This window comes from Trachinotus anak, unplaced genomic scaffold, assembly GCF_046630095.1.
Source record: "Trachinotus anak isolate AG129_WGS33_773 ecotype Australia unplaced genomic scaffold, CSIRO_AGI_Tana_v1 ptg000005l, whole genome shotgun sequence".
In the NCBI taxonomy this organism is placed as follows: Eukaryota; Metazoa; Chordata; class Actinopteri; order Carangiformes; family Carangidae; genus Trachinotus; species Trachinotus anak.
Window position 1 is genome coordinate 13,004,680 of NW_027273856.1, and position 26,371 is coordinate 13,031,050.

Sequence of the window (26,371 nt, forward strand, 5' to 3'; positions counted from 1 at the left end):
TGTTGTATCTGTACGCTCTGCTGTTGTTGGGCGGGATCGTGAGTAAAAAGCAGTTTTGTGCATCATGTGATGCATCTTTCTGCAGGAGCTCTGACCCATATTTCATACGGATCGTGCCTGTTTCCGGCAGCTTTCACAACGGATTTATGTAGAGCGCAGTCGGCGGGGCTGAGTGAGTCAGGCCTGTGTGAGAGGAGCCGCTCCCGGTTTGTTCTGCGGCCTGTGTGATGATGAAGGAGATTTTCGTTAGTCGCATTACAGGACTCAGTGAAGAGCTTTTTATCCGCTGTAAACATGAATCAGAGACTCTTTCAAATCCAGTGATGTGTGGAAACATGAGGTGAGGTGGAGGTGGAATCAACAATAATCCTGCAACAAATTTTGATTTAGGTGAGAATAAAGTCACGAGGATTTTTATTCGATTGCGTGAGGCCAGGCCTTCGTTAGCAGAATATTATTTTCACATGTGTTATTTTATGTTATCATGCAAAAATCACAGTGGAGACTCAGAGAGGCCCGGCGCTCCCAGGCCCGCTGCTCGGACTATCCCGGTCCCGCGTCTCTCCTTCATATTAATCTATTTCATAAATCCGTTCACAGCAGCGAGTCGCTGTTTGCTCCGAGAGACAATTAAAAAGGGCAATATGACAATATATATTTTTAAAATAATAATAATAATAAGCGTATATTTTATGTCTTATATGTATTTTGTAAATTATATTATATTATATTATATTATATTATGTGTTGTTGTTATTCTTATTCTTATTATTTAGAAATTGTAAGGCTTTAACCTGCAGAGCGCGTATCATTTCCGTGTGTTGTTGCCGGTTAAAAAGAACACTTATCAGTGATCATAGCGGCTGACGGTGATCAACGAGCTTCATCTCTATTCTTCCCCAAAGAGGAACTCATCCGTGAAAACCAGGGAATTTATTCCACTGTAGAAAACAACGCGACCCAACTGTCTTTTAATTTCTCTACATCACACACACACACACACACACACACACACACACACACACACACACACACACACACACACACACACACACACACACACACACACAGCAGGCTCATCACTCATCCCTGTCACCTTCCATCCAATAAGAGCACACTCAGTCCCGGCTCCTATCGAGCCGGAGGTGACGGGGCGCCTCCACCGCCCCGCCCCGCCCCGCCCCGCGCTCTGACCCTTGTCCTCTTCCAGTTAAAATGATCCACATTCAAACACGGAGCTGTTGGTCTTCCTCGGTGAAGTCTTTATTTTGGTTGTAGTGCAGACCAGACCTCTTCCCTGTGTTGTGCTGCTACCAAACTATTTAAAACATTGTCAAAAATCCGCCATCTAGTCCTGGTCCCACACTCTTCAGACCCAGGTTTTAAGAACAGGTAAAATCAAACAGAACAGAGATGCAGAACAGAAACCAAGTCACATCTTTTTTCTTACAAAATCTTGTCTTTTAAAATCATGTGAGTGAAGCTCATCTAACGTCTAACGATCACAAACATGGACAGAAACGAAGAGCACAAATCTATACACAACGATGACAGCTCCACAGTCCTCACACTGTCCACACATGTCCCAGCGTTCTCTTCTGTCCGGGAAGGATGTGCTGGGGCTTTAAAGGAGAGAAACATGGAGGTTCTTCCCGCCTCGTAGAAAAATAAATAAATAATTTAAAGAAGTGAGGACCCGTGTCACTCTGCTCCTCGTCTGTTTCCGTGCAGCCCGAAAGCTCCGCACATCATAGTCCAAGTCTGTGGGGCGGCCTCTCGTGCAGAGGTTAGGCGTTTCCATGGTGATTCTGTACACGCGCGCACCGTGCGATCTCGGGCAAGGTGAGGTGGGAGTGGTCAGGTGGGTGTGACGTCAGCTGCAGCAACAGCTCCGGTACTGAGCTCCACTGCCGGATGGAAGTTGATCCCTGAGCCAACCATGGAGGCCTGGACAGAGAACAGAGGACAGAGGTCAGAGGGTCAGAGGGTCAGAGGACAGAGGGACAGAGGACAGAGGTCAGAGGTCAGAGGGTCAGAGGGTCAGAGGACAGAAGACAGAGGGACAGAGGTCAGAGGTCAGAGGGTCAGAGGGTCAGAGGACAGAAGACAGAGGATAGCGGGTCAGAGGACAGAGGACAGAAGACAGAGGATAGCGGGTCAGAGGACAAAGGATCAGAGGACAGAGGATCAGAGGACAGAGAGACAGAGAACAGAGGACAAAGGTCAGAGGACAGAGGGACAGAGAACAGAGGACAGAGGTCAGAGGGTCAGAGGACAGAAGACAGAGGATCAGAGGACAGAAGACAGAGGCAAGAGGACAGAGGACAGAGGACAGAGTGTCAGAGGACAGAAGACAGAGGATAGCGGGTCAGAGGACAGAGGGTCAGAGGACAGAAGACAGAGGATAGCGGGTCAGAGGACAGAGGGTCAGAGGGTCAGAGGGTCAGAGGACAGAAGACAGAGGACAGCGGGTCAGTAGTCTGACACCAACAGGAAGTTACACTTCACCTAATTCAGCTTCCTGTTTACAACCAGAGCTCAGTACAGTACCTGTGCACCTGCTGTACCTGTCCACCAGTACCTGTCCACCTGTCCACCTGCTGTGTCTGTCCACCTGTACCTGTCCACCTGCTGTACCTGTCGACCTGTCCACCTGCTGTACCTGTTCACCTGCTGTACCTGTCCACCAGTACCTGTCCACCTGTCCACCTGCTGTATCTGTCCAGCTGTACCTGTCCCCCTGTACCTGTCCCCCTGTACCTGTCCACCTGTGATCATCATGTGATCCAAACTCACTCATGTGATCCATGATGACTAAATGTTATGGCTCGGACTTTATTGTCCATGGAACACATGGACTAACCCTCTCTCAGCACTGAGACTTCCTGTCAGTCAGCAGAGTCTCTCCACACGTCACATCAGTGGAGACAAAACGACTGGAACTCGTCAATGATCAGAAATAAAAACACTTGGTGTTGATTCACACTGAGGGCCGGACGTTTCTGTGCAGATCCACATGTACGTATTTATTATCACTATCTGCTCTTTCAACTTCATTAGCAAAACCAGGGGAATTACCAGACAGGGAGGTGGGGGGGCTCCTATTTACATATAAAGAGCTCTATTAATCAAGGTAAGTGTCATCACAGCCAGGCTCAGTGAGCAGTGGAGAGCGGCTGTTAAATAAAACTCTCCCTGCTCCGTCGCCTCCGGCTGCACATACGTCTTTATTTGAGAACTGTCAGCAGTGGTGGGGAGCTGATAGAGGCTGGGGGGAGGAGGGGGAGTAATATCCCCGCTCATAATCAGATCACAGGAGGAGTGGAGATGGAGGAAAAGAAAAATGGAGGAATGGAAGGTTAGAGAGATGGAGAGGAAAAGAGGAAGTGATATGGATAGAGAAATGACTTGATGTTATTCTGAAGCCACAGAGTAGGGAGGAGGAGGACAGAGGAGGAGAGAGAGGGGGAGACAGGAGGAGACAGGAGGAGACAGAGCCGTACTTCACCCTGATGTCCAGGCTCGCCTCACAGTGGTTTACATGTAGTGCCACTGTCCATCCATCCCCATGTTCATGCTCATCCCGCTCATGGGTCCTGAATGAGACACAATGACATCACTGAGGGAGGCTGCTCTCTGACACTGCTGCTACCATGGTAACACACTGGAGACTACAGTCAACACAACACATCTTCATCATGTGATGTAATGTGACTGTTAATAAAATAAACTGTTTACATTATTATTGTTTGATCTGAATAATTATGTAGTTTTTTTCTGTGTGTGTGTGTCACTGCCATAGGGAGCAGTATGATTATGAGCTCTGTAAAAGCAGAAAAATCACATGACCTATGTAGAACATGTCGTATTGTCTCAGCATGTCATCCTGCAGAGAAGAGTCGCTGTCATCTTTATCTTCAGTCAGCCCCACAGCTGAGAGTTTAACTAGTTAACTAATTTAACTAGTTTAACCAGTTAAACTAGTTAACGAGGATATACTCTTCACCTGTTAGTCTTAGATTTTACTCTCTGATATTTCTCCTCTTTGCAGCCTCACCATTATGTTCATGTTGGTTGATTCTGCAAAACCTTCATAACATTAATTAATCAAAGGCACCTCTGGCCTACCTCTGGCTGGATAGAAACAATACATAAGTACAGACAAGATGCTGATGCTGTACAGCGTCGTCTTGGAGATGAAGCTACATTGCATCAGAGCATTTGATGAATGTGTGGGAAGCCACTCACCTCCAGGTCGGAGACCCATGTGCTGCTGCCCATCAAGAACGAAACCTCCCATTGGCTGGCCATCTGGACTGTAAGCTGTACCCTGACTCACTGTGAGAGGAGAAACAGAGTCAGAGTCAAGTCTCTTGGTCCAAGATGTCACACTGTCTCCAGCTGATCGGGATTATCGTGCAGCCTAACCTGCTCTGTTGGACTGGTCGATCATGGGCTGGACTATTCTCCTCCTGGCATTGATGAACCTGGAAACAAAGAGCATCATGTGAACTCGTGTCGTTTTTAACACAAAAATGTGAGAAAAAATTATCAACTCAAGGGCCACTTTCCAGCTCCTCTCTGGGTTTTTGACAGTATCTCATGGTCTTTCTCAGGTGTCATCCTATGACTCCAGTGACAATGACAAATTTCATCCACTACAGAAGGCCATGAGAAATGACCAAAAGCCTTGGAAAGAAGCTAGTATGTGAACTTTGAGTTTATATTTCTGAAGTCTGAAGTCACGTTGACAGGAATCAGCGGTCAGAGACCTCGCTGTGTCTCCAGGGATCTGACTGATGACCGACTTTACTCCTGTGACATAATCTGAGGCATTAGTTTAAAATCTATTGATCTGGGTTCAGCGCTATAGCCTGGGGCTGTGGGGGGGGGCTAACTGGTTTGCCAATGTTTGGCCATTGATACATGCAGCAGACAGACAGAGCACTGAGCCTGCAGGCTTTGATATCTGTGTTGATTGAGCTGTGACTGAGGCCTGTGGTGGTCTGTACTCTTGGATCAGAGGTGGGGTCTGTGTATACCTGTGGACATCTGACACACCTGACAGAAAACTCCAATCCAGACCTAAACTGTCTGAAGTCCAGAGGGTTTGACTGGACCTGTCTCTTGTTACAAAGACTTCTGGGCCCCAACAGGTTTTAATCCATCGTGTCATAAAATGAGGAGGAGCTGGGGTCTCTCCTCTTTAACCCTTCACTCCCTGTGTTCACAGGCCTGTGGCCTCTACAGGCTGAGAACTGTTATTACACATGTTCACACAGGTGAAGTCAAGACCATTCAAATTATAGGGACAAGAGACAACTGATTCATTCATTCATTTAATTACTAGTGTAACTTAAAGAATTGAAAATGTATTAATTAACACTTAAAACAGGTTTGTTTTTGTAACTTTAACACAACTGCAGGTGCCGTTTTGTAGGTGTAGGTGGTTACAATGAGTCTGTCTGTTGAACCACATTGTGACTCACTGAGACTCAGATTCACTTTATCAAACATGTTTGACAAAGCACAGATCCAGACTGAGGATGTCAGGCAGATATCATGTGACTTACCAGTTGTTCACCTGGAGGATGGTGAGGCCTGTGTCCTGAGCGAGCTGCTTCTTCTGTTCCTCTGAGGGGTACGGGTGCTGCAAGCCACAGAAACATCACACATTCAATCAGTAACACTAAAGAAATGTCATGAGTGGCCCTGAAGTGCTGGCTCCTGTGCGTCAGGAGACCTCAGGAGCTGGACTCAGTCTCTCGTGCTCAGTCGTTCCTGAAGTGAGTGCACAAGTCGCCCGTGTAAGAACAGAGTCTCACCACGGTTTGGCCTCCAACACTCCAGGGTGAAAGCCCGTGGCATTGCGTGACAGTATTTGACATTATTTGACAAACGATAGGGTGGAATACAAAGAGGCACAATGGTGGCTTTTGTCTGGGGCCCCGATAAGGTCTGGCCCCCAGTCACCCCGCAACTCCCTCCCTCCGTCCATCCCCCTGCTCTCGGGCCCCAGTCCCTCTGCCGAATCTGTGTGAGACAGAGGGAGGGGGGCAGCAGATGGCAGACAGAGGTGACCTGTGCTCTGAGAGCAGGGTCGCGGGCCAGTCCCCATTCTGCTGCTGTCAGGCCTGCAGCCGCCTCCTTTGGTCATCACACACACACACACACACACACACACACACACACACACACACACTCACATGCATGTATATCATTACACTTGCATATGCAGACACTCATAAAAGAGTGTTGATACACACTCACACAAGTATGAATACATGGAGGGAGGGGCCACGACTGTCCAGCACCAACACTGAGGTCTCTGGACTCTCTGGACTCTCCTGGAGGATGAGCTCCATCCCTCATAATCCCTCAGGTGGTGTCTCTCATAGTTCAACTGGACTGAGGTAAGGTGAACGTGAAGGTCACAGCATATGATCCACATCATCTTCATCAGTGACCGCTGTGACCTGAAGAGACCCCTCCCATCAGGTTAAAGGTGATCACTCAGAACAACTCTGTATTGATCTGCAGTGACCCCTCCCTTTGGGAGGACTAGTGGACCCAAACCATGGCAGCAGGTTCCAAACAAACCCAACAGGATCCAGGTTGAGACCTGAACCATTCTCTTGGTGTAGACCATTTTCCTCTGGATTCTGCACCTGAACTGTGAACTGTGTGACTATGTATGAGTGTGTATGACTGTGTGACTGTGTGTGACTGTTTGTAACTGTGTATGAATGTGTATGACTGTGTATGACTGTGTGACTGTGTGTGACTGTTTGTAACTGTGTATGAATGTGTATGACTGTGTATGGCTGTACTTTGTGACTGTATGTGACTGTGTATGACTGTGTGTGACTGTGTGTGACTGTGTGATTGTGTATGACTGTACTGTGTGACTGTGTATGACTGTGTATGACTGTGTGACTGTGTGTGACTGTTTGTAACTGTGTATGAATGTGTATGACTGTGTATGACTGTGTATGGCTGTACTTTGTGACTGTATGTGAGTGTGTATGACTGTGTGTGACTGTATGTGACTGTGTATGACTGTATGTGACTGTGTATAACTGTGTGTGACTGTGTATGATTGGGTATGACTGTGGGACTGTGTGTGACTGTTTGTAACCATGTATGACTGTGTATGACTGTACTGTGTGACTGTGTGCAACTGTGTATGACTGTGTATGACTGTGTATGGCTGTGTGTGACTGTGTATGACTGTACTGTGTGACTGTATGTGACTGTGTATGACTGTGTATGACTGTGTGTGACTGTGTGTGACTGTGTGATTGTGTATGACTGTACTGTGTGACTGTGTATGACTGTACTGTGTGACTGTATGTGACTGTATGTGACTGTGTATGACTGTGTGTGACTGTGTGATTGTGTATGACTGTGTGTGACTGTGTATGACTGTACTGTGTGACTGTATGTGACTGTGTATGACTGTGTGTGACTGTGTGATTGTGTATGACTGTGTGTGACTGTTTATGATTGTGTGTGACTGTGTATGACTGTACTGTGTGACTGTATGTGACTGTGTATGACTGTGTGTGACTGTGTGATTGTGTATGACTGTGTGTGACTGTGTCATTGTGTATGACTGTGTGTGACTGTTTATGATTGTGTGTGACTGTGTATGACTGTACTGTGTGACTGTATGTGACTGTGTATGACTGTGTGTGACTGTTTATGATTGTGTGTGACTGTGTATGACTGTATTGTGTGACTGTGTATGACTGTGTACGGCTGTGTGTGACTGTGTATGACTGTACTGTGTGACTGTGTATGACTGTGTGACTGTATGTGACTGTGTATGACTGTGTGTGACTGTGTGATTGTGTATGACTGTGTGTGACTGTGTATGACTGTACTGTGTGACTGTATGTGACTGTGTATGACTGTGTGTGACTGTGTGATTGTGTATGACTGTGTGTGACTGTTTATGATTGTGTGTGACTGTGTATGACTGTACTGTGTGACTGTATGTGACTGTGTATGACTGTGTGTGACTGTGTGATTGTGTATGACTGTGTGTGACTGTGTCATTGTGTATGACTGTGTGTGACTGTTTATGATTGTGTGTGACTGTGTATGACTGTACTGTGTGACTGTATGTGACTGTGTATGACTGTGTGTGACTGTTTATGATTGTGTGTGACTGTGTATGACTGTATTGTGTGACTGTGTATGACTGTGTACGGCTGTGTGTGACTGTGTATGACTGTACTGTGTGACTGTATGTGACTGTGTATGACTGTGTATGACTGTGTGACTGTGTGCAACTGTGTATGACTGTGTATGACTGTCTATGATTGTGTGTGACTGTGTATGACTGTACTGTGTGACTGTATGCGACTGTGTATGACTGTGTGTGACTGTGTGACCATATATGATTGTGTGTGACTGTTAGGGTTGTGACCCATAAAATATTGCGACCGGATATTCGGTTCAACAAGTGAGAGATACGGCTGCATCGGTAGCAGCCTCCTCAATCGATACGAATTATCAATGAATTCCTAGATGAATCGGTTATAGAGTCATGGATCGGGTATCGCGAGACTTTGAATCGGTTGGCGGCATTACACACGCGCCAGGTCTCTAAAACAACGCGAGAGCTGAGGCTGCCCGCGAAACGCCATAGCTGCCTAGCTGGTATTAGCATGAGTGACAAACAAGGGACGACACGGAAAATGGAGGAGGTGGAGAACGAAAGCGTCAGCCTGACCGAAGGTGATAATGCACTGAGAAAGATTTTGAACGCATCGGGGAAACAGAAATCCACGGTGTGGACCGTTTTTGGGTTTTATAAGAAGGAAGGGAAGCTCGAACAAAGTTTGTTGTTACTATTCTGTGCTACTTTTACCTCTGGAGTTCCCATCCAACGATTCAGCCAGACTTTTTTTTGGTCCATGTCTAAAAATAAATACATTGACATGTGATTTTGTTTTTTTTTGTTTTTTTGCCAGTGCCAGTCTTTTACATATTTAAAAAGAAACTGTCACTTTCAAAGACTTGGCTTCTTTATTATATAAAATATCTACAACAAATATTAACCATAGAATCGAATCGTATCGTTCTTACACTGTATGGAATCGATTCGTATCAAATCGGTCTGTAATAAAAGGATATCGTTTTTGAATCGAATCGTAACCTGTGTATCTAGATGCATATCGAATCATTTATCACAGAGAGATGTGCAACCCTAGTGACTGTGTATGACTGTACTGTGTGACTGGGTGTGACTGTGTATGACTTTGTATGACTTGGTGACTGTGTGTGACTGTGTGTGACTATGTGTGACTGTGTATGACTGTGTGACTGTGTGTGACTGTGTATGACTGTGTGACTGTGTATGACTGTATGACTGTGTATGACTGTGTATGACTGTGTGACTGTGTATGACTGTATGACTGTGTGACTGTGTGTGACTGTGTGTGACTGTGTATGACTGTGTATGACTGTGTGGCTGTGTGTGACTGTGTATGACTGTGTGACTGTGTATGACTGTGTGACTGTGTGTGACTGTGTATGACTGTGTGACTGTGTATGACTGTGTGTGACTGTGTGTGACTGTGTATGACTGTGTATGACTGTGTGTGACTGTGTGACTGTGTATGACTGTGTGACTGTGTGTGACTGTGTATGACTGTGTGACTGTGTATGACTGTGTGTGACTGTGTATGACTGTGTGTGACTGTGTGTGACTATGTGACTGTGTATGACTGTGTATGACTGTGTGTGACTGTGTGACTGTGTATGACTGTGTGCCTGTGTGTGACTGTGTGTGACTATGTGACTGTGTGTGACTGTGCATGACTGTGTGACTGTGTATGACTATGTGACTGTGTATGACTGTGTATGACTGTGTGACTGTGTATGACTATGTGACTGTGTATGACTGTGTATGACTGTGTGACTGTGTATGACTGTATGACTGTGTATGACTGTGTGACTGTGTGTGACTGTGTATGACTGTGTATGACTGTGTGACTGTGTGAGACTATGTGTGACTGTGTATGACTGTGTGACTGTGTGACTGTGTATGACTGTGTGACTGTGTATGACTGTGTGACTGTGTGTGACTGTGTATGACTGTGTGACTGTGTATGACTGTGTGACTGTGTGTGACTGTGTATGACTGTGTGTGACTATGTGACTGTGTATGACTGTGCATGACTGTGTGTGACTATGTGTGACTGTGTATGACTGTGTGACTGTGTGTGACTGTGTGTGACTATGTGACTGTGTGTAACTGTGCATGACTGTGTGTGACTGTGTATGACTGTGTGTGACTGTGTATGACTGTGTGTGACTGTGTATGACTGTGTATGACTGTGTATGACTGTGTGACTGTGTCTGACTGTGTATGAGTGTGTATGACTGTGTGACTGTGTGTGACTGTGTGTGACTGTGTATGACTGTGTATGACTGTGTGACTGTGTCTGACTGTGTATGAGTGTGTATGACTGTGTGACTGTGTGTGACTGTGTGTGACTGTGTATGACTGTGTATGACTGTGTATGACTGTGTGACTGTGTCTGACTGTGTATGAGTGTGTATGACTGTGTGACTAACAGACTCCCAGCAGAGTGACATCTTACTCTAAACTCGGCCTTTAAATCAAACTCCACACCACAGAGGGAGAACTCGTCCGTCTGCAGCCTCCCCTTCACCAGGTGACTAAACGCTCTGTAGTGAGATGTTCAGTTATTCATGATCAATAATATGATCAAACGATAAAACTTATCCCCACACCATCAGTCCATATGAACTCCTGTGACCTCGTCTCCATCTGAGTGGATGTTTATATTTTATATCTATTTATGAATGAGTTTATGTGACTGAAAAGAAAAATAATATGTTTCATTATTCTTACTTCTGTTTGGGATAAACATGCTCAGTTTTAATACTACAGTTCCCATCATGCTTTGGTTCACATAAACTGGAAGTATAATGTTGACATATGTCACTGAGTTAGCTATACCTGAATCACAGCTGCTCCCACTGAAGTTCCTGTTTGCCTGTCACCATGACGACAACAGTCTTTTGTATGTATTTGTAATAAAGATGAGAGAAATACATAAGAGCGAGTACGATCCTGAAAACGAGGCTGAGACAAAAACCTTGGTCAGGAACGAGCAGTCAAAGGGTCTGTTTTTTCCAATTAGATTTCCACATAATTAAGGTGTCACAGGTGCACGAGCATCACATATAAACAACTAATGAAATCTTTTCTTTCCTCTGACTCTGACACGACTCTGACCATCGCTGGATTCCAGGTTTGTTCCTCAAACTTAAACACTGGCATCGATCTCTGGCTGTGGATAAATGCAGGAAACCAACAGTTGCCACAGGCTAATGGGCCGATAATGAATAATATAATGAATCCAAACCTTTCACAGCTGCTTTCTCTGCAGTCTCCTCAGAAGGGGATATTTTAAGGGTCTTCAGAACACAGAATAGACTACAAAAGCAGGAGGCTACGGCTGGTGGTGGACGGACCCCTGCCCCCCCAGCGGCCTGCTCACACTGAAACGTCTGACAAAACATAATCCTGCTCCTTTCACACCCTCAGCAACTGATGAATGCTTGATCGCTTGGGTCTTGCAATAGGCCTTTCAGAGGCCAAAGTCCCCTGTGCACTCTTCATGGGCACATCCTGCCACGGCAAACACTTGTGCTTAACAAATTAGGCCTGAAAGGGGATGGGGAACAGAGAGGGGATAATTCAATTATCCTTTTTTATCTGGAAAATCTAAAGGTGGGCTTTAGAAAAGAAGGGATTACTCCAAGTACAGGACCTGTGTGGGCTTCTAACAAACTAAACACTGAGGGGTTAGACCACATCTGAGAGCGGCAGAGGCAGAAAGGCCGAGGAGGAAGCGGCGGTGGTATCTTTTGGACCTGGGATAAAAGGTAAAGCTCTCTTCATTGGGACTTGCTCACCCTCTCTCACAGCGCTCCGAAGCAGCTTCTGATTTCTGTACAAGCCCTGGACCGTTTTTTAAAAAGGACCTTCAGAGATGAGTTAGTCTCTGCTCCATTCTCTTACAATAGAACAAAGATGAACTTGGTTTCAAGATGCCTTTGGGAAATCTAGCCTGGGCAAAGCTGGAGGGGCTGGGGTGAGACAACATTCATGTCTAGTATTATGTGAAATCAGTGCGGGGCGCTGCTACAGAGAGAACTGTCTGTGTCTGTATCTGGCTCGTATGGAGCAGCAGCTTCACAGGGTCCAGGGTAGATTCTCTTACTGTGAGGTGCTGGAAGAGCCACGCTCTCATTATGTTTGTGGCCACTTTGGGGAAGATGCCTCGTTTCTTCTGTCTCTTCTTGTCCTGGTCATCCTCATCTCCCGTGCCCGGCGATGCCAGGCTGTTGTCGAGGCCGTCTCCTGCAATCAGAGACAAGAGGGGAAAGAGAAAGCTTTAATTTAACCCCGTCACCTTCATCCTCCTCCACAGAGTCACACAGAGGAAGACTGTGGCACGGCAGCACAAGATTCTTCCTCTCACCTCTGCTCGACTCCCTGGCCGCTGGATAATGAAGAGGAGTTTGTAGTGCGGGAGCTCAATAAAACCAAGAGCTATTAATTCAATGTGAGCCACGCGTTTGACATGAAGTAATGAGTGCGGGAGCCGTGTGCCTGACATGAAGTAATGAAGACTGCAGTCCGACTCAGTGCTATGTGCTCTTATTTATGTGACCTCTGTTTGAAATAATGATTCCCTTATAAGTTAAAACCAAAGGCTGGGCTGTGAACGAAGAACGAGCCCAACAACAAACTGTGCTGTTTGAAGTCGGACATCAGGCGTTTGCTCAGGGTACTGAGGCAGTACCACCACCATCGTCTGTGTTGGATTGTCTGGGCATGGTGGCGGTGTGCCGGGCTCTGGATCCTGCCGTCAGCAGCACCCCTGTTTGATTTCAGCAGGAAGCTGCTGCGGCTCCAGACAGGAGCTTTCCTCTAAGCTGAGATTTCCGCCCCTGCCAGCTAACTCTCTCCATCTCGCTACACCAGGGGCTCTCCCATCCCTCTCCCCTCTGCCATTAATTGTGCATCAGCCGAGATGATTTACTTTTAACAGTGGTGGTTATTTTTCTTGCCCTCGGGGCAGAGAAGCCTTGAAAGCCTGCCTGGAGGGCATGTGAATAATGCATCTGAGAGACTCCTCCCCCGAGGCGGGACAGAAACCCTACTTTTCTTAAGATTGGCCCGAGCATGTCTTTTTGTTTTTAGAGATGCATCAATCAAACGTGCCTATATAAGCCATATTCATGCATAAATATTTCAGCTAATGAATATTGACATTAAAAAGGTTTCTAGGGTCGGGGGCTCTGGGGGTTGTGGGAGTTTTGACTGATGGTGTCCAGAGTCATAGACAGAGTTCACATAGCCTGTCTTCCACTCTGTCCTGCACCTCTCCTACACCTAGTTGGTTGAGTTACTTCTTTGTGGGTACAGGTTCCCTCAAGTGGTGTTGGATGGTGTTTTTAATTTAAAATCATTGTATTGCTGTCTGATGTCGTACTGTGTGTATTCTGTATCATCTTTGGTAGTTTGGAGCTCCATAAATAGCCAGAACAAAGTTTTATTAACTGTTTTAATTATAGGAGGAGGAGGAGGAGGACTGTCTCTTCTTCATCACAATGTAAACACTCTAAGACTATAAAGTGTCAGCCTCAGACCTAACTACCACACAACAGTGGTGACCGACAACTTACATAAACTCTTGAATCAACACATTAGTTTGACCATCATGGAAAACACAAACAGGATCTGATCTGTTTGACAGTGACTCATCCTCTATCAGGAAACAGGTGAGGAAGAGAAACAAGTCCTCTTATAGGTTCATGTTTATTCTTATATGTTCTTATTTGTTATTATTATTATTTATATAGTCTTATATGTTGTATATTCTTATATGCTCTCAGAATTCTTATATAATCTTATATGTTCATATACATTCTTCATATACATTCTTATATATTCTATAGTATTTTTGGGAAAGAATATTTGAATTGTCTTAATCCTGCTTGATGTAGATGAGAAAGAAAAAGAAAGAAAGAAAGAAAGAAAGAAAGAAAGAACAAACAGGACTCTCTGCCTAATTATATCTAAGGAAGCCCCCCCCCCCGTTCTGCTGCTCCAGAGAGAGGAGCCGCAGGGCAGATCCTCTGCTACACTAATCGTTTCTGACTGCTCCACGGCAGCTCGGCCCATCTAACCAGTGTGTGACAGTGCAGTCTCAAAGTCCTACACCCGTACTCGTCTCTCATGCCCCCTTCATCTCGGCCCCCCTCTCCCTGCCCCACCCTGCCTGCCAGTGTCTGCACGCGGGACACTGGAGGGGGTAAGAGTGTGTTTGGGGGTGGGGGTGAGGGGGTTACTGCAGGGATGGCTGGAGTATTGCCCCAGGGCTAAGAAGAAACACACAGAGAAAGAGCAGCACCCAGAGATATGAAGAGAAGTCTTGCTGTCCTCTGCTGCTCTCAATGTGCTAACATTCCCTCCTCTTTATTCAAACCGCTAATGTTCACCGCTAACGTTCACTCCTCTTTATTCAAACCGCTAACGTTCACCGCTAACATTCCCGCCTCTTTATTCAAACGGCTAATATTCACTGCTAACGTTCACTCCTCTTTATTCAAAACACTAACGTTCACTCCTCTTTATTCAAAGCACTAACGTTCACCGCTAACATTCACTCCTCTTTATTCAAACCGCTAACGTTCACCGCTAACGTTCACTCCTCTTTATTCAAACCGCTAACGTTCACCGCTAACGTTCATTCCTCTTCATTCATACTGCTAACGTTCACCGCTAACATTCACTCCTCTTTATTCAAAGCGCTAACTTTCACCGCTAACGTTCACTCCTGTTTATTCAGATAGCTAATGTTCACTCCTCTTTATTGAAACAGCTAACGTTCACCGCTAACATTCACTCCTCTCTATTCACACCACTAATGTTAACTCCTCTTTCTGAACACTGCAAACGTTCACTCCTCTTTATTCAAACCACTCACATCGACTGCTCTTTATTCACACCACTAACATTGCCTCCTCTTTATTCAAACCGCTAATGTTCACTCCTCTTTATTCACAAAGCTAATGTTCACTCCTCTTTATTCTGAAGAACTGAGTCACTGTCAATGCTGCAGAAACCTTCCTCTTACTCAGAATGAGTCAAAACAGTTTTTATTCTACAGGAGGTTGAACCTGCTCTGACTGTCTGTTCTCTTTTCATATTAAAGCTCTGTCTGACACACTTTAGTCTCTTCTGTTGTTTTACTGTTTTTATATTCAGTTCATTCTCACATACTTACTATCATTATTTTCATTATTATTATTACATTTTATTTAATTTTTTTCTGATACTGAATCTATTAATATTATATTTATCGTTTTATGGTGTATTGTATTAGATAGATAGATAGATAGATAGATAGATAGATAGATCTATCTGTTTAAGTAGTTAAAGGTTTTTGTGATTTTGATCTTGTTAATGTTACATGTTAGATCTTCCTGACATCTGTATATTTGTAGATGCAGTCTGGTTTCCTCCTCTGTCTGCAGCTCGCTGGCTGTTACGCTGGATGACGTGTCCAGAAGACAAAGTGTGCAGTCTCTAGCAGAACTGATTGCTGCCCTCGCAGCTGCATCAGTGATGCACAGCCAGCACGGCCCATCTAATGAGCTCAGTGGGCTCTGATCCATCATCAGTGACACCTCCGGCTCCGCCCATTATCAGACATGATACGAAGCTCTAAAAGGAGCAGTCTGGAGGTCTCTGAGACTTGGGGAATCCTCTGTGAAAAGGTGAACATGATGGGTTTCTGAATTGAGGGAGGAGACTCCCTCACTGTCCAGTGGTTCATCAGTCTGCAGGTGACGTGTCCACACCTGACTCTTCATTTGGTACACAGACCACAGTAGACTACTGTAGACCACAGTAAACTACAGTAAAATACAGCCGACTACAGTAAACTTCAGTAAACTACAGCAGACTACAGCAGAATACAGTAGAATACAGTAAACTACACTAGAATACTGTAGACTACAGTAGAATGCAGTAGACTACAGTAGACTACAGTAGAGTGTAGTAGACTACAGTATTCTACTGTAGTCTACTACACTTACTCTTAAATTGGCCCAAAACACCTCAGAGATACACTATGTGATAATATACTGACTCTGGATGACATCACCTTGGCCTCCAGTGCTACAGTCAGAAACCTTGGTGTCATTTTTGACCAGGACTTGTCCTTTACTTCACATATAAATATGTATATATATATAATACATATTCTGTGTCTAAAGGATGCTGAAAAGCTAGTTCATGCATGTGTTACCTCAAGACTGGACTGCTGTAATTCTTTATTGTCAGGATGTCCCAAAAATTCAGTAAAAAGCTCCTCTCCTGTGGAACCAGCTCCCAGTGTGGGTTCGGGAGGCAGACCCCCTCTCTACCTTTAAGATCAGGCTTAAAACTGTCCTGTTTAGTAAAGCTTATAGTTAGGGCTGGCTCGGGTATGTCCTGACCCATCCCTTAGTTATGCTGCTATAGAGCTAGACTGCTGGGGGATTCCCATGATTCACTGGGCTCTCTCTCTCTCTCTCTCTCTCTCTCTCTCTCTCTCTCTCTCTCTCTCTCTCTCGACTACTTTATGCCATTAACTTTGTATTTTTTTTCTCTCCCATAGTTTGTGCTTCTCCTCTCTCTCTCTCTCTCTGTCCTCATTCTGCAGGTCTCTCTGCCTCTGGAGCAGCAGGATCCAGATCCACCACTACTCATCTTTACTATTAACCACTGTTATCTGTCGTTATTATTGATAACACCATTACCTATACAGCTGTTCCTGGTCTTTCTCTCTCTCTTTTCTCCTCTCTCCTCCCCCCACCCACCCTTTTTTATCTCCTCCTAAACCCAACCGGTCGAGGCAGACGGCCGCCCCCCCTGAGCCCGGTTCTGTTGGAGGTTTCTTCCCGTTAAAGGGAGTTTTTCCTCCCCCCTGTTGCCAAGCGCTTGCTCTTTGTGGGAACTGTTGGGTTTTTCTCTGTAACAAAGTAAGGTCTTGACCTTACCCTGTAAAGTGCCTCGAGATAATGTATATTATGATTTGGCGCTATACAAATAAAATTGAATTGAATTGAACTGAATAGTAGTACTCCTAGGTCAGGATGGGGGCTCAGCCTGTGTGCAGGTTCTCACAGCCTCTCCTCTACTGAATGCCCTGTGGACTGGACGCTCGATGTAAACCTGGACTCTCAGTGTAGACCTGGACGTGCTCCTGATTGTTTAGAAACAGGGTTGCACATCACGGGAACAGCAGGGAACCAGACTTCAACCAGCAGACATCTTGTTTTGTGTTTGTCTTCAGATCCAGACTGAGTTCACCTCAAACCATACGACAGCAGGCTGCACTCTTATCACTGAACAGGGCTGTGGTGAACTACGACTCATGAAACAGTCGACTGGCTGTGTTTCTACGAGAAAGCTGCACTGATTCACAGTAAGGCTAAATGTCAGCACAGATGAAATACAGAACGTGTACATGCAACCAGAGCTGTGAGAAGAGTAAAGATGTCCAGTTATCATCAGACAGTGTCTTCCTAATCTCCCTCCATCCCTTTCTCTTTTCACTCCATTTTAAATCATGTCTGAGACCAACGGTGTGCCAGATGCTGCAGGGCTATTAGCCCGCGGTCTCAGTAACGCTGTGATGTCATTGACATGTCAGCACCTCCACCGCGCCTCTCCAGGCTCTCGATGTGACAAAAAGATGAACACATCCTGTTCCTCACATTCCACCTCTCAACACCAGTGTGCAGGGTCTCTCTGAGTCACTCCCCCTGCCTTTGTTTCACCGGGCTCTTTGTGATGGACATTTCAAGCCCCCCCTCTCACAAACATTCCTCGGAGAGCTCGGCTCCTGTAACTGTGGTCACCAGCGGTACCCCTGGGGCCTGAGCTATCAAAGACGGCCCTCTCCGCATATCACACAGCTTACAAGACAACAACCAGAGCTGGGAGCTCACAGCGCAGCAGAGCCCAACCACCACCACACCGATCCTCTGCCTGCGGTCAGCGGGCCTGGAAACCACATGACGGTGGATCTGAAAAGGTTTCTTGGACAGCCAGCCCACCACCATGTTCCTACAGTGAGACCAGATCAAAGTGTGGAGCTCAGGTAAAGACTGTGTCTCCAGATGACAACAGATTCCCCACCTCACCCCATAGCCTGGATCCTGGATCCTGTCAGTGAGCAGAATCCAGGAGGTGACTGAGGGACTCTAGCCTCCTCATATGATCTCACCTGACCTGGTGCAGGTCAGAATCTAAAAGAGTCTCAGATCCTGTTTTCTGTACTCCCTCTTTATAAATGTGATGATGTCTGTGGAGGCCATCTATGTGCTCCAAACCAGATTAGCATGACTCGCCTGGACTGTGCTTCCTATCCTCGGGTTGTGTGTTTGACTCTTCCCTCCATGAGAATAGACTGGGCCCGGGGAGAAGCAGCAGGTAGCGTGCAGCAGATCTGATCGCTCTGCCCTCTCCCTCTCCTTTGTTCCTCATACATAAAGTGCTCTGTCCTCACATCCCCGCAGGGGGCTTTCTGCACCCCCCCATCCTCTATGCATCCTCTCCCAGGTCAAAAGGGCAGGGACCTTGTGTTTTCCCCCCACTGATGTTTAAAAAAAGCCTAAAGGAAAGAAGCTATTCATACTGGTCATACTCTGTCAGCTTGCCTCAACACAGACTTCCAGACCCTAAATGGGTGAATTAAAAATTTACCAAGCGAACATGTCACTCTCTGTGTATCTGAACTGAAGTCCAGAGGATAGGATGATTTTCAAAAACAGATTCTGATTGTGTCCTAATCTGTTGTCTTGCTAAGCATCCTCCCATTGTTGTGGTCAGTGCTGGGCTCCTTGAGGCCTGATGGGCAGAGGCAGGAAAGTTTCTTTAAAGTCCTTTCTATTTTTACTGCGGCCAGAGGGCAGAGAAACAAAAACAAGCCATAAAACCCTTATAGCCTCCAATTAGCACATGAGAAATCACATTAAGAGCAGGAGCAGGGCTTTTGCGGGGGGGATTTAGGGTAAAGACCTGTAAGACAGAACCCACACAGTCTACATGAATCCAGCACCACTCACTAAAACAAGTCCAGAGCCAGGACGTTAGAAACATTGAGGAGATAAATCCTAATTATATTTTCTGTAGCTGCCACGACCTCTCTCTCAGGACCTTTCTCTCAGGTTTTCTCATGGTGTAAAAAGTACAGTTAAATAAAGTGACTCTAAAATAATCAACCACTTGAGTTTTCATTTGTTAAATCATCGTAAAACGTCCTCAGTCTGCACCGCATCAGGTCAGACTTTAAAATAAATCCTGACCTCTTTCACTGACTCACAGCTCACTACATTAATTATCTGTTCTGATCAGTGTCATTAAGGAAGCTGATTAAAGTGATCAGAGGCCCCCTCCCGTCAGTGGCCCCCCTAGGAGAGGTCACAGGACAGTCACAGCTTTGATATGGAGGAGGACGCAGGAGGCTCTTACCGAGTTCACTGGTGTTGTCTCCACTCTGGGAGACGTGTCCCCCACTGGACGGTCCCGGGGTGCCCACGGAGGGCGTGGAGTGGGCGTCATCCATGTCTCTCCAGGATGCTGGGTTCTGAGGGGTCAGGGAGAGGTCCACACACCAGGGGACAGGAGATAAGGAAAGAGAGGAGAGGGGAGAACACATGAGGGTCCAGCAGGTCCAGTATGAGGTCCATCATTTCCCAAAGACACAAAGACACAAGAGCAACATTACCATAGTGTTCAGGTTTAAATGTATGTGCAGCCCTGCAGCATGTGGACCCTCCTGTGTCCTGGCTCTGTCTGGGACCAGTACTGAGGAGGGACCTGTATTTATGGGGCCGAGCGGCCTGACCACTCAGACGGCTCTAAGCCCAAAACAAACAGCAGATCTCCCTCTTCAGCCTCTCTGCGTCAGCTGTTTGCCGGATGGCGATCAGATGAAGAGCTCGGCAGATGACAACAAGAAGCGCGGGGACAAAGGCGCAGTGTGAACGAGGCCCCTCGGTGACGGGCCCTCTTCTCTTATCCGCTACACAATAATTACAGCCTCCTCACAACACACAGCTCCTCAAAGAGGCGCCATGTGTGCACACGTTTATCAAGCAAATGAAGGCCTCACTTCTACAGCCCATCTGTTCAAACCCAGGTAACAGGAGGGGAGGGGCCACCCACAGGTGAGGAGGAGGGAGGGTCACGACCCTCTGTGAACACATTCAGGTCTGCTTCGTCCTACATTTGACCATGTAACTGTGAACGTGTGCTCGTCACCATCAACTATCACAGACAGGTTTGAGTTGACAGTTTACATGGGGGGGCTGAGAGGAGGCCACAGACCTGAATTTATGACATTTAATCAGTGGAGATAGAAACAGATCCAGGAGGATCCAGGAGGATCCAGGACTTTAAATTAGTTCCAGAGTTGTGTGTGTTTAAAGCATTGACTACAGATTAGACATCAGGACAGTGTGATTTCATCCTGTCAGAATTAAACACTGTTAATTAATGAGGACATAATTACATTTACCAAATATGAGAAAACAGTGAAACAACTGGTCTCAGATTCAGTTTGAATTGTTTTCATCTTTTAAACAGAGACTGACTTTTATTCTGGGGCTGACGAGAAACAGAATCTCTGATCCGGTCTGAAACATACTGAACCTGAGTACGAAGCTGCAGCTGGTCCCACATGCCTAATGACTGTGAGTTTCCACATGTCCATTATTTATTGTGTCAAGTGTCTACAGGTCTGAGTGTGAGTTGTAGAACCTGCAGCAACAGGACTGATTAGACACCTGAAGAAACTACAGCTCCCATCATCCTCTGCTTCATGAATCCGCCTGCTGCTGCACTCTTACTCACTCCTCCATCTGAGTGAACACAGGTTCAGAAGAGGAAGAGGTGGTGTAAAGCACACAGCAGGGGGGCGGCCTGACAAAGACCCCCTCCCCACTCAGCTATAATAATCCTGTTGCTGAGAAAACACCACTCTGACAGGGACTGAAGCCCCACAGCAAACAGAGCTGGCAGCTGCAGCGAGAAGATCATCATCATCACTGTGAAGCATCAACCATCAACCAGCAGCCTTCATCCATTCATCCATTCATTCAGTCATAAATGAACATCAATGCGGCCAAAAACTCACCAGACTCAACAAACATGTTGTGCGTGTCTGTGTGTGTGTGTGTGTCTGTGTGTGACTGAAAGATTGAATCTGAATATTTTTAGAGGTAAAACTCATCAGAAAAATCAAATATAATTTTCTTCTTGTTATTTTTAAGACCCCTCAGATTTATCATGTGACCACTTGGATGGACCCCAAGTGCAGCTTCACTGGAGGCCAGGCCTCCTCACAGTCACTGACGTGCCCTTGTCTGTGCGGTCAGAGCGGACAGGTGGACTCACGGGATCGGCCAGGTTGGTGGAGGACCCTGAGAGGTCGTCGAAGTCCGACTTGCAGACGTCTCGCTCCTCTATGACCAGGTCGATGGGCATCTTCCCTTTGAGGCAGCTGATGTAGCGGTGGCAGAAGTTGTCACAGAGCTCATGGACCTGCGGAGTTAGTGAGTCGGTTAGTCGGTTAGAGGCTCTGAGGTGAACCGAGCTCAGGAATGAAAGTGAAGTGAGAACAGGAAGATCCACCTTCTCCAGCTCCAGCAGGTGAAACCGGAGGACCTGGATCGCTTGAATCATCTGAAACAGAAGATTTCAAATCAGGTGAGCATCAGATCGTCACAACACCACAAACATCTTTGTCTTTCAGGACAGAAATCAAGGAACGAGGTTTCCATCCGCTCACCAGGTTGTCCAGCTCCGGGTTGGAGGAGAATAACGGTTTCTCTGCGCGGATCTGAGGCGGGAAAAGACAGGAGACCTCGTCACACCCACTAAACGACCATCCAGTATATCAGCACACCTGTAATGACGCTCACCTGTTTGGCAAACACGGCTATGTCTTCATTGAAGGAGTCGGAGGAGCAGACGTCTCCCCCCGCCACCCCGGGCTCTCTGGGCGTGCAGGTCGCCAGCTCGCACTTCTCGAACACCAGAGCCAGCAGCGGGAACAGCGGGTGTCTGCAGCAGAGGGGACGGGCCGGTTAGACCTGAGTGAGGCCTGGACCTGAGCTGTTACCGCGGCAGGGTCAGCCTCCGTGACTCCCTAACCAAACACGCTGCCGCTGACATGTAGATATGTATTTATTCCATCTTAATGCAGCGGAACAAAGGTGAGAACAAACACGTTTCCGTGGTCTCACCAGACTTCAGCTGCTCCGACAGCTTTTCTAAAAAACAGATTTCATTTTTCCGTCCGTTTCACAGATTAAATAAAATGAGCTGAATGAAATGATAACAAAACAAAAAAAAACAAAAACAAAAAAAAACAAACAAATACATTTCATTTAGAATGACCTCCTCATAATAACAAAATAACAATAACAATTGTTCTACTATTAATAATAACAACATAATAATAACGATCATTCTTCTATTAATTAGTGACGTAATAATAATAATAATTCTACTATTAATAATAACAATAAATATATTATTATATAGCCGAACGATATTTATTGTTATTATCATTATAATCATTATTATATAATAGCAATTGTTACTACTATTATTTTACAACCTAATAATTCATGTTATTATTCTTAAAATTATCATTACTGTTATTTTTGTTGTTGCATAATAACAACTATCTATTATTATTATCATTATTATATAATAGCAATTATTGTCATTGTGTAGCCTAATAGCAATTATTTTTCTTCTTCGTCTTCCTATTGTTGTTGTATAATAACAATTATTATCATTTTATCATTATCACATCATTATTATTGTGTAATAACAATTCTTCTTATTCTTCGTCTTATCGTTGTATAATAACTATTATTATTGTTATTATCATATTATTATTATTATTGTCATCATTATTATATAACTATTATTATGATCGTAATCATTATTATTATTATTGTGTAATAACAATTATTCTTATTCTTCTAATTGTTGTATAATAACTATCATTATATTATTATTAAAATTGCTGTTGTCGTCGTCGTCATTGTTTCATTTTTTCATTTCTATTATTATCATCATAATCATCATTGTTATCACTGTATAATAATAATTATTAGTATTATTATTATTGTTTTATTATTGTTATTTAAACCACACCCGTAGATCTGGTCCTTGTCTCTCTTCAGGGCGTCGTTCACGGCGCTCCCCATGCTGCCGGGCATGATGTTGTGCGGTGCGTGGGCTCCGTAGTGCTGGGTCGGGTGCGGGGGCGGCCCGTGGTTCAGGTGGTGGACCTGGGGCAGGGGTCGGGGGGCGTGCGGGTCTCCGTACATGGAGGTGGGCACTCCGACTCCGTCCATGGCGCCTCCGTAATGAGAGAGCTCGTCGTACTGAGGTGAGAGTTACAGAGGACATTAAGACAAGAACAGGTGGCGGGAAAATGTGATAAAACTTGGGACAGTGGTGGTTGAACAACACGATCAGTGATAATCCTGCAGTGAGTCAGACCTGAACCCGTTCAAACATCCTCTTCCTCTTTTTGTCTGCATCACATTTCTCACACACACACATTTACATGAAGTTGGTGAATGTGTCTAAAGCCGGCGGAGAGAATCAAAACAGTGAAACTGGGAGACGCACCCTTTGCGCCATCTGCGCAGTTTCCAGCCGCGGGAAGAGAAGTTTGATGAAGAGGAGTGAAATCAAAGACTTTAAATCCAAGAGGGGACTATAATCCGGTCCTGGTCTGATCCAACTCAGCGCACAGCGATGTGACCCGGGCAGGAAACAGCACCGGTCCTCCCGGTACCGAGAGCGCCACCACACGCTGACCACTGGCCGAGTGTCCTGCTTCTCAGCTGGAGCATCAGGGATCCTCTGTCACGCGTGGCGCTCCTCTCACTGTGTGCTCGTGCCCATGTCACGCTCACTGTCCGCGGGGCTGCTGCGGAGCCGCTTATAGGCTGCTGACGGGGGGGGGGGGCAGCCCAGCCTGTGACAAGTTACTATGTTTCTAAACTTTGTCTTCCGGTCATTACTTTCAAAATAAACCCGCAGGCTACGACCTGCTCCATCGACCCTGTGGGACGGTGTGTCGGCATCAAACAGGATGTGAGAGGAAACCATGTGAAGTATGGATAGTTTCAATGGAAGCTGATCATGTGTTTGAAGATAGAGTGGGGGTGATGTGCAGACACGCAGAAAATAAATTTCTGTTGATTTGAACTTTCCGTTGATAAAACGAAACTCACTCATTCACGGTCTGTGGAGACACATGTTGTTAGATGTTAAAGTGGCTGGTGTGTTAACATGTGTGTGACTGTTGCCAGCTCAGAGTGTGTGTCCACCAGGCTGCAGGTTGTGTGAAGTCATTGTGTTTAAGTAATGTGAGCAGTGTGTGTTTAGGCTCGTACAGCGTCCAGCTGTGCAGGTATCCTGACAGAAGAATCAAACACCGTGCAGTCTGAACACATCTGTAGATTATCTGTTGTGTGTTGATTAAACATGTGTGATGTCTGTCTGTTTAAGATACTGCTAGATGTAAGATATGACATATATGTCTATCAAGAGTGATATATCATTATCACATATCTTTATCCTCTGGATATATAAAGAGAAACGTTTATAACATATATAAAATACCCATAATAAAATTTGTATATATGAACATATATTTAATTATCTATATGATAATTTTCTTATATGGTGTATAATTTATATATGTAAGTTTATTAAAACAAAATACATATGAAATTCTTTATATCAATATATGTTGATAATTGTGAGTTGTGTGTGAACATTTATCCACCTTGATATGAAGCTTCTGCATTCTACATATGTACATATAAAATAAATACACAGGGTTATGTGTTACACCCTCATCCAGCATCATGTCAGATGATGGGGAGTGCAGAGGTGAAGTGTTTGTGAACATCATGATGGACATTCTGCTGCTAGGACCACATCAGAACCAGGATTACTTAATTTCTCTACTCCCTGACCTGGACCATGGAGGTGGACTGTCTGCCACCAATTATCCATTATCCTTGTCTGATGTCAAAATGGTTAGTTTATAAAACAATAAAACCTCATTGCTGATGCTTCACATTAGTTTACTGCTAACATCTGTGTCTGAATATAATGTCACTTTAAACGGCTGCATGAACGACACTGATGTCTCTAATGAGGTTTAATTTGTTAGATTACATGTCAGTGAAACAGATCTATGAACACTGATCATCAGGGATTTTGATTTGATGCAAGAAGATCTTTGGGATGTTCATCAGATCAGAACCTCCATCATGTCTCACATAGATCTACTGACTCTAATGAAACACCAGCATGCTCAAGAAAATCTTCCCCTCCACAAACATCAGTCTGGAGGCTTTTATTTTGAAGACAGTCTCGTCCTTAACCCAGAGGACATGTGTCAGTCAGCCTGTGAGCTCACTGTCTGGTTCTGATTGGCTGAGACAGTCGATGATGCAGGTGAAGTGTCAGAAACTGTAACAAACAAATCAATGACCAGGTTCACAGCCTGAAGTTTGCTGTTTACACAGATACCGATGGTGTTTATTCTGTCAAAAGTCAGGGGTCAGAGGGTGAGGGGTCACGGGTCAGAGGTCAGAGGGTATGATACAGGTGAGTGTTGGAGTGTCATACAGGTGAGGACTGCTACTGTCTCAGCTCTCAGAGGTTAAAGTCCTTCACTCTGTATGATTTGTGCCATGCTTCGCTCTCACCTGGTCTCAGGTGAGCAGACATGGCTTGAGATGACTCAGACTGAGCTGTGACTGATTCACAGGCTGTTTTAAAAATGTAACAACAATGATCTGTCAGACTGAGCTGAGCTTGTTTGTGTGTCTTTATTATGTGTCAGTCAGTTCACACTCACACAAACAACAGTTTCATATTATAGAAGATGACTGACTGTTTATCCTGCTTTAATCTTTAAAGGACCACACTGCTGCTGGTGGCGGTACTGTGGTTGTAGCATCACACCAGTGTACAAAAACAACAACAACAACCATCAGAAACCATTCAGAGGCAGGAGTCTGATAAATGTTAAAGTTCACTGGTCCTGTGTTAAAGACGTCTCACATCATCTGCTCAGTGGATGACAACAGCTGAGAGTGACTGAGGCAAACCTCAGGTCTCAGGTCTCCAGTCTCTGATCGAGGCTCTGACAACAGAAGGTTTCTCTGCAACACTTCACCAGGTTTTTGATTTGACTGACACATGTCC

At 45.4% G+C, this 26,371-nt stretch overlaps 1 protein-coding gene across 2 annotated transcripts; it reads right to left on the reverse strand.

The window, feature by feature from the left end:
- Window positions 1-1,239: 1,239 nt before the first annotated feature.
- On the reverse strand, window positions 1,240-24,083 carry meis2b (Meis homeobox 2b). Of its 2 annotated transcripts, none has more exons than XM_071478403.1 (13): window positions 23,768-24,083; window positions 23,285-23,517; window positions 22,036-22,177; window positions 21,903-21,953; window positions 21,746-21,796; window positions 21,509-21,655; window positions 19,583-19,697; window positions 12,270-12,409; window positions 5,574-5,650; window positions 4,429-4,487; window positions 4,249-4,338; window positions 3,509-3,596; window positions 1,240-1,947 (listed from the first exon to the last, which is right to left on the reverse strand). In XM_071478403.1, the coding sequence occupies exons 1-12, from the start codon at window positions 23,777-23,779 to the stop codon at window positions 3,538-3,540; spliced, it is 1,176 nt and encodes a 391-aa protein (XP_071334504.1). In that variant the 5' UTR covers window positions 23,780-24,083; the 3' UTR covers window positions 1,240-1,947; window positions 3,509-3,537. The 2 variants fall into 2 exon arrangements, with proteins under 2 accessions (XP_071334504.1, XP_071334503.1); XM_071478402.1 differs by having other exon boundaries at window positions 3,504-3,596; window positions 23,768-24,081.
- Window positions 24,084-26,371: the final 2,288 nt, after the last annotated feature.

What these genes read in the sequence shown, in the direction of transcription:
- meis2b (XM_071478403.1), bottom strand. An exon ending in GACAAGGACCAGATCTACGG is followed by an intron (nt 22,178 to 23,284) that starts GTGTGGTTTAAA and finishes CCTCTGCTGCAG; the next exon opens with ACACCCGCTGTTCCCGCTGC. An exon ending in ACCCGGAGCTGGACAACCTG is followed by an intron (nt 21,797 to 21,902) that starts GTGAGCGGATGG and finishes CTTCTGTTTCAG; the next exon opens with ATGATTCAAGCGATCCAGGT.